Source organism: Nymphalis io, chromosome 6, assembly GCF_905147045.1.
Source record: "Nymphalis io chromosome 6, ilAglIoxx1.1, whole genome shotgun sequence".
Lineage (NCBI taxonomy): Eukaryota > Metazoa > Arthropoda > Insecta > Lepidoptera > Nymphalidae > Nymphalis > Nymphalis io.
Genome location: NC_065893.1, coordinates 5718214 through 5732291, shown reverse-complemented (window position 1 = coordinate 5732291; position 14078 = coordinate 5718214). Strand labels below are relative to the sequence as shown.

General features: G+C 32.1%; 1 protein-coding gene across 6 annotated transcripts in view; it reads left to right on the top strand.

Moving 5' to 3' along the window:
* The first annotated feature begins 3043 nt into the window (after positions 1–3043).
* LOC126768881 (uncharacterized) overlaps positions 3044–14078 on the top strand; it is a 120844-nt gene continuing 109809 nt past the window's right edge. For all 6 annotated transcript variants that reach the window (XM_050487274.1, XM_050487278.1, XM_050487277.1 and 3 more), the window contains exon 1: positions 3044–3528. In XM_050487274.1, coding sequence (XP_050343231.1) covers positions 3079–3528 — 450 coding nt within the window. In that variant the 5' untranslated portion in view covers positions 3044–3078. The remainder of the gene's footprint in view (positions 3529–14078) is intronic.

Sequence of the window (14078 nt, the reverse complement as noted above, 5' to 3'; positions counted from 1 at the left end):
CTTAGCCCAGCAGTGGGACATTTACAGGCTGTTACGACGATACTGCCCCTTTTACAATGTTGTTATATAACGTAGGTAGGTAGTGTTAGTTATTTTAATTAATATTTGCATCATCTCAGTCAGGAAAGATACTTTAAAATTGTTTAAACCAATACATCATGTTTGTATAATGGATCAAACACCATTCTACGGATTAACGATTCTGGTTTGAGTTGTACGGTTATATAAATAAGGACTCGGTCAAGTGGTTAGAGGCAGTGAAGCGTTGAATCTATACAAAGAAAAGGTAATGTAACTAAATACTGTGCGTTTATATATGCGAACATATTATATTATGAAAATCAATAATTTGAAGAGTGCAGGTCAAAAGTAATCTATTTTCGTAAAAGTTATCTGTTTGTTACGATGTAATTTGACAGGGGAAGGTATAATGTTATTATTAGGGTATTTAATACTTCTAATCTTTCTATTCTCTTCAATTTTATGGCTTCATTTTTTTCGACTTCTGCTTTTAATTAGCAATATTTAGCTTTGTTTCTAGCTATTGGTTATTGTATAAGATTAAAAAGTTGTAATCGGTTGAGATCGGTTGAGATAAAGCTTTAAAATAATACACAACGCCATCTTGGTTTTTTTTAGTAACAACTATACACAACGACTAACTTGTCTGTTCACGTAAGTGCGGCGTTAGTTTCCTCAAAATCTGTTCATTTAGCATTTTAATTATTTTGCAAGTAGTTATTAAAAAAAGTGAGAGGAGCGGCATATACTAAATTTAAAACGGTCAGAATAAGATATAGAAATTCATCGGTGAAAACTGGATTCAATTCCTTGCAGTAGTTTTTACATTTAGTGATGAAAAACAACAAACAGACAAAAATTCTAAAAACAGTTGTTTTGGCTTTTGTTGCTTTAATAAGACCATTAGTTTTCTTTCAATATCTACAATGTACAGACATCGGTCTGCTACAATTTTATTATAAGTACCTATAAATTAGACGTCCTTGTATGTACATAAATTTCACAGCCGTCAAAGGTAATTTTTGGTATATTGTTTTGCCCATTTCATTATATATAATTTCCCAGTGGACATGTCCTTTTTAAGGAATGCTAACGCGATAATAGCTTTGAAAAGTTTTAATAGTTCTATTTATTTATAATATTTTTTATAATTTAAATAAAACTGTAAATTTATTTAATATTTGCAAAACTGGCCTCTGTGGCCTAATTGTTTTAACTACATAAAGTATTATATAATTGTAATATTCATATTATATTGCTGTATGTCTATATCGAAATATCGGGTTATAATAATCAAACATATCTCTGTGAAATAGGGACTGGTCTACTCAGACTATTATTCATCAAAATAAAAGACGACCGGTCCTAGATTAGATTAAAGACAGATAAAAAATGTAGGTATAAATATGTGAGTTATCAGTGAGTACCACTAAGTAAAGTATCAAGGTACATTTATACAAACTATTACGGATTTTTATTTAGAATAGATAGGCGGACGAGCATATACCTGTTGGTAAGTGCCAATGCGCCACCCACCTCGGGACTAAGATGTTATGTCCCTTGTGCCTGTATTTACACTGGCACACTCACCCTTCAAAGCGGAACATAACAATACCAGTACTGCTGTTTTGCGGTAGAATAGCTGATGAGTGGGTGGTTCCTACCCAGACAAGCTTGCACAAAGCCTTACCACCATGTATACATATGATATACTACTACAACAATTAAATAACGTCTTGGTGGGTAGGGCTTGTTTAGGCCCGTCTGGGTATATCCCAATAATTATACTAGCATTACCTAGTATTGTTGTGTTCTGGTTTAAGTGAGCCAGTCTACGCACAGGTATAACGGACATAACATCTTATCTACGAAGGTTATTGGCGCATTGGTACTGTAAGGGATGGTTAATATTTCTTACAATGCCCATGTCTATGAGCATTGGTGAACACTTACCACCAGGTGGGCCAATTGCCAAAAAATGCGGTATTCGGTCAAAGGAATACCACAAATGAGTTTTTCAATACATATATAAATTTAAAATACATTTTTAGAGTTGCGTTATTCCGTGCAACTCTAAACAAATACTTTAATGTGTGATCATTTAGCTATTTAAATTTATATACTTATTGATAAAACTCATTTTTTGTATAATTGTCATGTAAAATTAACAACATTCCAATCTTCTTTTATATTCAATTTTAGATATTAAATATTCATTAATAGTAAAGGCATTTAGACCAGTTATGTTGGTTACTTTAATAAATCTCAGCTCTTGTTTTAGTTTGTGCAATAAGTTGAGGCAAGTTCAAGAAATTCCTATCATTGTGCCGTTTATAACATTTGAGAAATTAATTACTTCCAGATGAATCAAAATATATGTTTCCCTTACTTATATTTTTACAATATTATTTAGTATTTTCGTTACTTAGGTTATCCTTCTTTCGTTTTTTTCGTAAATATTCGACAATCTTCTTTTTTCTGTATTACTATGGTTCCCATTGTCATTGAGCTTAAATTTCAAAAGCTTGTAGGTAGATGATTATGTTTATGAAATACCCTTTTTTACAATATAATTTGCGCTAATACTTTGAGATAAATAATATTACAATGTTTGTTATATATTTGAATTCACGAAAGAGATAAAAACTATAAAAGCTTGGGGTAAGATTAAATTATTTAAGTAGCAGTGCACTGGCGGTAAATAATACTGTTTAAATAATTAAAGGGACACAAATGACTTATTATTATGTCAATTTAAAACATAACATTGGTCTTAATTTAATATATCACCTACTGTAAAGTCGGGAAATGTAGCATCTACTATTAGTATTATGACAGAAAATAATAATATCACCCATTCTCGATGTAGATATTTAGATTTGAAAAGATTATTCTACAAAATGTCAAAAAGCCAAAGCACGTAGTTTTTAGGGCCGGCGACCGCGGCCTGTGAAGGGAGGAGGGAGAGGAGGGGTAAAGGGGAGCATAGACGCCAGTTTCTCGCCGACTGCCGCGTCGCACGTACGCCTTGTGATGCGCCCCGCGTTTTGACGCGACATGGCCTCTTCGACGACCGGCAACATCGTAGTCGAGTGGTTGCGTTCGCTCCACCTGGGCCAATATTCGGAGAGTTTTATAGACAATGGATATGACGATTTAGAAATTTGCAAACAGGTCGGCGAACCCGATCTAGATGCTATCGGTGTTCTCAATCCAGCACATCGACAACGGCTGCTGCACTCAGTAAGAGTTTTGAGAGAGGAGGGAGCAGCAGCCGTGTATTTTACTCTAGAGGAAGCTGCGGCCGCTCGAGACTCTTGTAGATGCGAGGAGGAGACCCGTAAAGAACAAGCAACAGTGTCTGTCGAACCTGCAAAATATGCTGATGAATATGAAGAAGGGAAGGCTGAGTTGGTGAAAATACCGCGAATCCAGCTGAAGCGTCTGCTTCGTGAGCGCCTTGCTCAAGACGGCATCCGTTTGAGTCTTCAGCCGTATTCAACCACGGTCAGTGCTTAAATATTTGTGGCAACGGCATTGCTTCTAGCGGTTAAAGCTCGTGATTGGTGAAAGTGTTACATAAAATTTTAAAAATTAATAAAAGTGTATGCAGTGCAATGAGTAAATCTCTTATAGTACGATGCGAGGCAACCGCGTAGAGGCATTGCCCGCGTCTTATTATTTCTTTTGATCGGCTTGTGTTTGGCATAGCATCTCGGGCGCTCCGGGCGGATCACTTCTCGGACGTGTTGCTATAAAGTTTCTTGCGTGCGTGATTTCCCTGGAGATGAGAAGTTTGCGCGCCTTCTTTGTCGTGAGAAGATTGTAATCGCATGCCTCCCAGCTCTAAATTAGGTTTTACGATAAATCGCTTAGTCTGTTTTGGTTGCCTTAGGCGATAATTAGGTGTTCGATATCAATGAAGTACTGTACCTTACTAAAACAACGAAATTTTGTTTAAAGGGATGAAAAGCTAAACAATATTTTAATAAAAAATATATTCCAAAGTAAAAAAACGTCAATCTCATATCAAATACAGTTACAAGATACGTATGACTTATATGAAGCTCATATTATTAATTCATAATACACTAAATGTGCAGATGGATTAAAGTATTATGGTAAAATATAAATACTCAAAAAATCCACGAAATGTTACAAAGGCGACACGACACTTGTTATGTCGAAATTTAAAACTGTATTAGATATTACGTGTTATTACTTTGATTGATTTAAAATTACTAAAAGTTGTTTCTCAAAATATTTACAATACCGTCCGCAAAAGCATTCCCTGGGGATAAAGCTACAGCTTACTAGCAAAAATCGGATAGCGGTCCGACGTACGGAGTTGTTTGTTTGTAAATTTTTAATCGAAACGATTTTTAAAAAGCTACCAAGGTGTATAATAAAAATATAATTTTATTAAAGATCACCGATTCTAAATTGATACAGAAAAAAATTGACATTGGCAGTTAGGAAAGCCCAAAGAATTTATATGCCGTAGGCAAATTTTGATCAATGATCCACATAAAATTACGATTCAAAGCAATATTGATGTTATTCATATTTCTCTATTTATGGTATCTTTTTATATAAACTATATATAAATATGCCTACCTAATATTTTCTTGCTTTTTTTAAATAGAATAGAAGGCCGACGAGCATATGGGCCACCTGATGGTAAGTGGTCACCAACGCCCATAGACACTGGCATTGTAAGAAATCTTAACCATCGCTTACATCACCAATGCGCCACCAACCTTGGAAACTAAGATGTCATGCCCTTTGTGCCTGAAATTACACTGGCTCACTCACCCTTCAAACCGGAACATAACAATACCAAGTACTGCTGTTTTGCGGTAGATGCACTTGCTAAATGCACTTCTTATTTTCTTCATTAGTAAATTGCGCTCCGCCAAAGATGGGCTAGTGTAATAAAAAGTATAAATATGTAGTGTATATTTTAATAGTTCGTTTTAAATAATAGGATTAGAATAATAAAGACGAAAAAATAATCTCTGTGTGAAATCGTTACGCTTTTTTAAAATGTTCTTTAAAACGGTACCTTTACCACGAAACAAAACAAGTAATAAATTATTCTTTTACATACGATAGTGCTTAAAATATTTCGTTCAAATTTTTAATAAATCCAAATGAAATTAATCAGTTCATTCGGTAATTTGATAGCTATTACAATATTTAAATATCAAAGTAGACATAATATAAAAACAAAATAGTAGCAATCATTTTGTAATTGATTGTTGTGGTTGTAATTTTAATTTAATTTAAAGTATTAATTATTCGGGAAGGTGTTCAAGTGGTTAAGAAGCGGCCTTCTTATCCACTTGAATATTTCAAAGGACCACGCCCAGGATTGTCATTTATGATTTATAATATTCTACTAACGAAATATTACTATTATGTTATCATTGTACTAATAAAAGCAAGCGCGACACATGTTATAAAGAAAGATAAATAGGCTATATACTATATACTAAACGAGTAATGTTAAAATCATCATTCAAATATATATATATAAAACATTAAATTAAACTATACTACAATATGTACAAATAAATTAGATCAACATTTTAAATAGACACGTGAAATTTTTAAATATAGCACATTTATTTATTTATTTAAAATTACAATTCTATTAGAACAATGTATTCTTTGTTGAAGCCCACGGGATATTATTATTAATGTATTATTTGGATACTCTTCTTTCTTAACATTAATCATTACTAAGATATTTATTATTCATGCAACTGTCTTGGAATAAAACTAAGAAACTATACATAATGTAATTTGGAAATAACTATGTAAGTAACAAGGTTAATAATACCTAAGATCAATGTGATCTTACTAATATGTTTCTGCTATTATTTTTATTCATATTCTTATAAAAAAATTAAACCTATTAAAAATGAATAATAGCTTAATCCTACTAGCAAATTAAAAAAAAACTTAGTTCTTCTGTACATTAGCTGTACACAATAATTTCTCAGCGTCTTGAGCTAACCTGCAAAAGAAAACGTGCTATTATCACATAGCTTACTTCCTGGGTAACACGCAAAGCACTCAAGCAATCTACCGCGTACCTACTTCTTACTTTTTACTAACTAACTTCTTTGTTTTGAATGCCACACAATACCCTGTTTCTAATCATTTTGCTAACGAGAACTTGGTAATGGCGTAACCGTGCCGTGAATACATTGTGGATTATACGAGCTAGGTTTTGAAAGGAAAACAAATGAGACATGGTCTGCGTGATTTACTGCCAAAGAAAGGATGTCCGTATTTTATACACTTCATAGAAACAAGCCAATAAGAATTAAATTTATTTAACGCTACACTACACATGATGCACACATAAATATGATTCCTGAGAATGAACTTTAGCTCGTACAATTTCTCTCTAGTGAAATAAAATATTAATTCTAACGGTATTTAATGTTTATTTGTCGTTTTGCACTTTAATTGGTTTATTGTTCATTTCGAACAACATTTTCTTTTTTAATTATAAATACTGTTTTATCGTGTACTATATCAAATTGTAACCGATGAGTCTACTGTAATTGCTTGTGATGATTTTTACCGGTTCCAAGCTTCGAGCTTGAAACCTGTTTTAAGCTTAACGTCGAACACAGACATGTGGTATTAGTATTAACTTACAAAGATGCGAATATTCTTATTTTAAACGATAAAAGAACAAAAAATAGAATGAATTTTTTAGAAATTTTCAATATTTATTATTTAAAACCATACGTGTTTTAATAAGTAGCAGTATTTTAAAGAGGTAACTTTGTTTCTTTTTTTTTACCCGACCACGGAGTATATGTATGATTTCAGTCTGGATGTATATATCATCTGTTCCCGCATAACTTTTAAATTACTTCATTATTCGAAAATTGACGTATCATAAGAAATGTCATGATCATCCGCTGGTTACAGGCTATTGCGGAATATTTCAAAAATTCTAGTTCTTATTACTAGTACTGGCTTGAATAAAATATCTTATATAATCGCTAAATCCTAAATAGCTTTAAACGTGAAATGATTTATATAGTTCATGTCCTTGTTAAAAATAAAAATGTAGGATTTTCTTTTCCACAAGTATCAAATAAGAAACCAAAAGGTAAAAAGGTGATTACAAAATGTATAGAACTTATTGGATTTAGAAATTGAGAAGACAGATTGTAATAAGAGTAAAATAAATGGATGACTTAACAGGAAATAGTAATAGAGATAATATGTGCCACACCATTCCGAAATTTGTCCGTTATCTTCACAACATAACTTATGATTTCATAAAAAACAGAGTATTATATGTATCATCCAGTAACATAAATCTATTATATACAATATTTTAAGCAAAATAAAATTTAAAACTAAAATAGTTAAAAAAATGTAATAAGAAAGTATGAAATAAAAAATAAAAAACATTCTTGTTAGGGGTTCAACAAACTAAACAACTCAATACTTTAACGGTTAATTATTTACATAAACATAGTGTTGTTAAGATAGCCTTGATTGTATGCCATCGTATTCTATGGGTTGTTTACACAATATATTAGGTTCTTACATATGAAATTAGCGTTTTGTCGTACTGACCACTTTGATCTGTAATATCTCCTCTTTGGTTAAGAATTTCAAATTCAAATTAATAAATTCATTTAGCTGGTACATTTGAGTTTTGAAAACAGTCATTCATTTGTTTTTTCCCCATTATTTTTTTCTTTGGTTTCGCTTATTACCGCACAATGGAAAACATGAAATATCGGTATATTTACGAGTACGAGTTCTACCGTCGCACCGGTGCTGCAGAAACAGCTCGAAGGATTACTGTTGTGTACGGCGCTGGTGTCGCAAAAGAAAGTACGGTACAATTTTGGTTTCAACGTTTTCGTTCTGGAAATTTCGACCTTCAGAACCAACCCCGTGGACGGCCGGAGACCAAAGTGGATGGACCAAATGAAGAATTAAAGGCTATTGTGGAAGCGGATCCATTACAAAGCACTTCAGAGATAGCTGCAAGCTTCGGGGTAAGTAACAAAACTGTATTAATCCACTTGAAGCGAATCGGGAAAGTAAAAAAACTTGAACGATGGGTACCTCATGAATTGAGTGAATCGAACTTGCAAACACTCGTCGACTGCTGTGTTACTTTGCTCAACCGACACAATAATGAAGGGATTTTAAATCGAATCCTTACTTGTGATAAAAAGTGAATACTGTACGATAATCAGAAGCGCTCGTCGCAATGGCTGAACCGTCCAGGGTTCCCAGCCAAATCCTGCCCTAAACGAAAAAGTCAGAAAAACTCAGAAAAAAGTTACTTGTGAGTGGTGGACTAGCGCCGGTGTCGTTCACTACAGCTTTCTAAAATCTGGCGAAACGATTACGGCAGATATCTATTGTCAGCAACTGCAAACCATGAAGGAAGAACTAGCTGCTAAACAACCGAGATTGGTCAATCGCTCTAGGCCACTGCTGCTTCACTTCACTGCACAACAAACAAGTATTAAGTTAGATGACCTATAATTGGAATGTCTGCGACATCCACCGTACTCCTCGGACCTTGCTCCTACTGATTACCATTTTTTCCGGAATTTGGACAACTTCTTACAAGGAAAAAAATTCAACTCCGATGCGGAAGTCCAAACCGTCTGCAAAGAGTTTATTGATTCTCGCCCCATGGTTTTTTTTAGTAAAGGGATCAATGATTTAAAAAAATTGACTATATTCCTCCCGTACAAAACGCCAATTTCATATGTGACCTAATATCATGACAGTACTACTGTTATAATCTATTACTAATAAGCTTATAATCTATTGCATATAAAAATAAACATAAACATACAAGTAATATTTTATACCAATCAAGTGTATATATAGTATTTAAAAAAACCATTACAGTGTACCTTCTACATTGTCAAACAAAGTTCTATTGATTATATAATTTGTTTTATTTTATGTTATATATATAAATATATGGAAACACAGTCCTTATTTGTAAATTAGAAGCAAGCACGAGCGCGCTTTAATAACTTATAGTTATTAACTATAATATAATAATTACTATAATATGTCACGTGCCTCTTGCGTATTGCTTTAGAATCAATGCGTATAGAATTAAATTAAAACGAGCTAAATCTTATCCTTACCCGAATAAGTTGTTAGTCTTGAGATAATAGGTAAAACGTTTGCATTAACATAAAACAAATATATTTCGTGTGCAGATTTTATCAGTAAAGTAGTCTTATTGTAATGATTATCCTCGTACTACTTGTAAATGGTTAAGCAGCACACAGCTTCAATCTACCTGGGTAGTTCCTTTAAACTGTTCCAATCAAAAGCGTTTTTTTGTTACAGTTTATTCACGCAGCGGCTTTTGCCGGAACTACTCACAAAGGCCCTGACAAATTCCATTGCTGTATCGATATCACAGTTCCGACTATTATTGGGCCAATATTTATGTCGTGTTGACGGGCATTTTACACACATATGTTACAATAATTTTTCAATTTCAGTTTTGCAATAGATATTAAGTTTTATCTTTATTATCAGTAGATTATATTCATATTATTTCTACAATGTAGATTTTATAACGTTTAATTATTTTTATAAGTATTTATATTTAAGAATTTGTGTAAAGAGAGCAAATCAAATGAGTACCAGTTCCTAAACGCAACTGATACGTTGCTGTTTCGAATGCTATTATGATCTATCATTTCCTCCATGTTGCTTAGTCCGTAATAGAGGGGTTTATGCACGGATGCTACGGATTATATCCACGTTAACACCCACTAATGGATCGAGTTTCTATTCTACTGCAATAATGTCAAACGCTTTTTTGCTAAAAAAAAGTATGAAGTAAGGTAACCACACAAATTTGCCGGCAAAATTAATGGCTGTCATGACTTCCTTCCGACTATTTTTTCAATAAATTATTGTATTATTGTGTGAATAAATGATATTTAAGTTGTTATGACTAAAGATTTTTCAACAATATTTTATATATATACATATATATAAAATATTATATATATAATATATATATATATATATATATATATATATATATATATATATATATATATATATATATATATATATATTCACACAATAATACATATATATATATAATTATATATATAAAACGCGAAATACTACTTAATTATCTACATTAAACTAATATTAACTTAAATAAAATATTTTCTTTAAGGTATAAAAGGCATAATTATAAAACTATTTTTTATTAAATAGTTGCACTAAACATGCTTTTGAAGTAAGAAGGTCCTAAAGTCCGATTTTGGCCACGGCGGCCAATCTCAAGAGAGAGTAGCCAACTGCGCAAGACATATTATCGTGCACAAGTATGTGTGCAAACATAAGTGCACTCTCTATTCCCTAACTCTCATAATTCGATGGGATGGCAATTCAAAACGACCGGTAATAGTTCAGGCGCAGGACCAACGACTTTACGTGCATTCCGAGGCACGGGAGTGTACCAACTTCCAGACTCCGGGCTGCTATTGAGAATTTTCGCCAGAAAAAATCAATAACTTTTTATTAGAACTCAAAATAGATTTATGCAAATAGGATAAGCTACGTAATGGTCAATCGATTTTTAAGCATTCAATTGAATGCGTTAAGTATTCGTGAGATATTTTTATTTAACTCTTCATTTAACGCAAACTAAATATAACAACTGTACGGAATAAATGTACGGAAATCGTTTCAAAGTATTTTTTCCAGTTAAATGAATTATAATTAAATAATTAAATTATTATATTGAATAATTATAATTCATAGAATCCGTAGTCAATGAATGAAAAAATATGTTTAAGGTACATAAGACAAAATGTAATCTTTGATAGATTGCTGCATAACGAGTTGTCGAAAAATCAATTTATTTTGAAAGTGAATTAATAGTTTTGTATTTACAACGTCGCTAACTCGTTTTTCTGCTTCAACAACGTCCCGTATGGTCATTCATCATAAGCGTTTGGAAGCGCTTGTTTAATTTACATTCAATATATTTATTATTATTGCTCTTCGGTATATGATGTATAAATATTCTTCTTTACTAGATACGAGGCTCTTATTGATAGACTAAATACAGACTGATTTATATAAAGACGGGCCGTTGGCGTGGTTGGTAGATACTTGCCTTTCACGCCGAAGGTTGTGGGTTCGATTCCCACCCACGACAGACATTTGCGTGCATGAACATGTCTGTTTGTCCTGAGTCTGGGTGTAATTATCTATATATGTATGTATTTACAAAAAGAAAAGTAGTATATGTAATATATCAGTTGTCTGGTTTCCATAGTACAAGCTCTGCTTAGTTTGGGATCAGATGGCCGTGCGTGAATAATGTCCCAGAATATTATTATTATTATATTATTATAAAGTCACGTATATGTCAATTTATATATGTCAATTGTTATATGAATCTAAAAACAATAGATTACAACAATTTGCTTTTGATTAGAAAGGTTATGGCTTAAAATCTCGTATGGTTATTTACTATATACATCAAAATTAATATTTGAGAATTATCATTCAACAACTTCCTAATTTATATCATTATAAACGTTGAATGTCGGAAGGAATGTCCTTCGCAATTACAAGTTATACATAATACTCAAGACCATTGACATTCTCCGGTGGTCATAGAACAGTAAGTAGTGAGTACAAATTGAAGTTTGTCAGGTGCAAGACGATAAAGTTTGCGAACGAAATGTTTGGATATTTATTCAGGACATATAGTCTTAAGTCAGCTTACTAGAGAATATTGCTCTTGTGCCCTTTTGGAAGTTTGTATAATTTATAGTAATTTTATAGTCTTAAAACTACTAATTTAATTAAAATCACGTTGTATAAGATATTGTTGTTACAAACCAAATTGCCATATCAGAACACATAAATTCTTTAGTAGGCGGTTATAAAATGGTATACAAGGAAAAAACTTTTCGTGTATGTAGGACTACAATAACTTTTGTAATTACTCCTTGATTCTCAAATGTGTTATGAATTTCTCATGTTCACCTTTCTTTTTTCATTTCTCTTTTTGGAAATGATTTAAGTAACAGATTTTCTCTGAGATCCTTTGAGGTACATGATAATAAACACGTAAAATTTACAATATATATATTTAATATTTAGTTTACAGTATTCAGTTAAATTAGGACAAAGTCCGTTAATAATTGAAGCAATTCGACATGCGTTCTTTAGTTAGGCAAAGTTAAATTTTCAGTACCTAATGAGTGCTTCAGGCCCTTAAGCAAGTGACCTATGCAATTTATACCAAGGTGTATGCAGTTTAAACACTTCCTGAGCAATACTTGGATTGAATACATCCAGTGGATTTCGCTCATGACTTATTTAATATGAACGAAGTAGTAAGACAAACAATAATAAAAAATAATTATTATTAAAATTAATATCTTATTTTAATCTTGCATATTCGTATTTGCAGGACTTCGTTTACTGATATGTTTTATTGATGCTTAGTTTAAGCGTGCTGCTGAGATTTATTTGTAAGACTTCTCAATCAAACATCCAAGGGTTTTTCAGGAAAGTGAGTTTCAAAATAAACTTACGGCGATTTTGTTTTGGCTTCTTAGGTGGCGTACGGGTATAACCGTTAACTTTTATTACAAACGGTTATTGTAATATACTTAACTGCTGCATCTATTAATAAACGATCCAAATATTTTAAACCTTTTTCACACTGCTGTTATTCATAAAATCATATATATGTAATGAAACATCACGGTATCAAACATTTAACTTTTTTCAATATTTTATATGTAGTGTGATTGTTTCAATGTTTCTAATTGTTTTTGTACAATCGTTAACAGTTGTTTCTGAAGTGTATAGTCAAGTTAATAGCTAAACGTGCAGTCTCTCTCCGGTCATGTCGGATTATCTACCTATCGGAACGAAAGAATTGGGAGAATTGTGCACCTGTGTTTGCCCTCACACTTGTGCACTATAATATCTGCTATGCAGTTGGTCGAAAACAAAGCGTATGGTAACTTCTGCTATTTAGACAATATGTCAAGGTTTATAAAACAAAAAAACATTGAAAGGTAAAAATAAGAGATAAAAGCGTCATATCTCTAAGGTAACAAATAGTGAAATTAAGAAACGATACAAAATGTCTACGCTAATCGCTTAACACTTCGTGTAGCTTTAATGTTTTAGTCGGACGATTCAGAAGCTCAAACATTGAACTGTAGCTAACATCAAATAGATTACATAAAGTGGTCCGTTCAAATTTGTCGTTCATCGACAAATGGATCGTCCGTTTTTAAAACATATTTGCATCAATATTTACCAGAAATGGGTCCTAAATTTCAAAATATCAGATATGATGAAGCACTTAGACTTATCGATTCTTTTGATTTTAACATATTACACCATTATAAATAAAACCTCTGAATCAATTTGTCAATTTGAAAATGAAAAGCTGGTTTGTTAGAAGCTTTGTTAATATGATTGGGCCTTCTAGGAAATTATATGATATTCTCATTTTGAATAGACCAAGAATAAGCGAATTACTTATTAAATTGTTGCCTATGGTTCAGTCAGCGTGTGAAAAATTCTACATTACAATTTGCATTTGTGGTCTCGGATGCTAAGTGAATTTTAACTTCGTTTTGGTTCAATGGTTGCAAAAAGAATGAACTTGTTATGTAAATCAAGGAATTTATTCGTTCGTATAATCGAAGAAGGCATGGGCGATACAAATCGTATCCATAAATACGACTCACGTTTAGGATATCTGTTGATATTTTTTAAAATATCGTATATTCGATATCCAGATATTTTTAAAATAAATATTGGAGTAAAGTACGTATTTATGAATCTAATATCTACATTGATACAGATATTAGATGCATAAATACGATTCATGTTTAGGATATTATGATATTTTTACTCTTACTGGTATTGGTTATTCGGCCTTGGGTGTCATTTTAGAAATTGCTATTATTTTTATGATCTTTTAGTTTCGCGGTCGCGTTTGTTAGTGACATAATTTA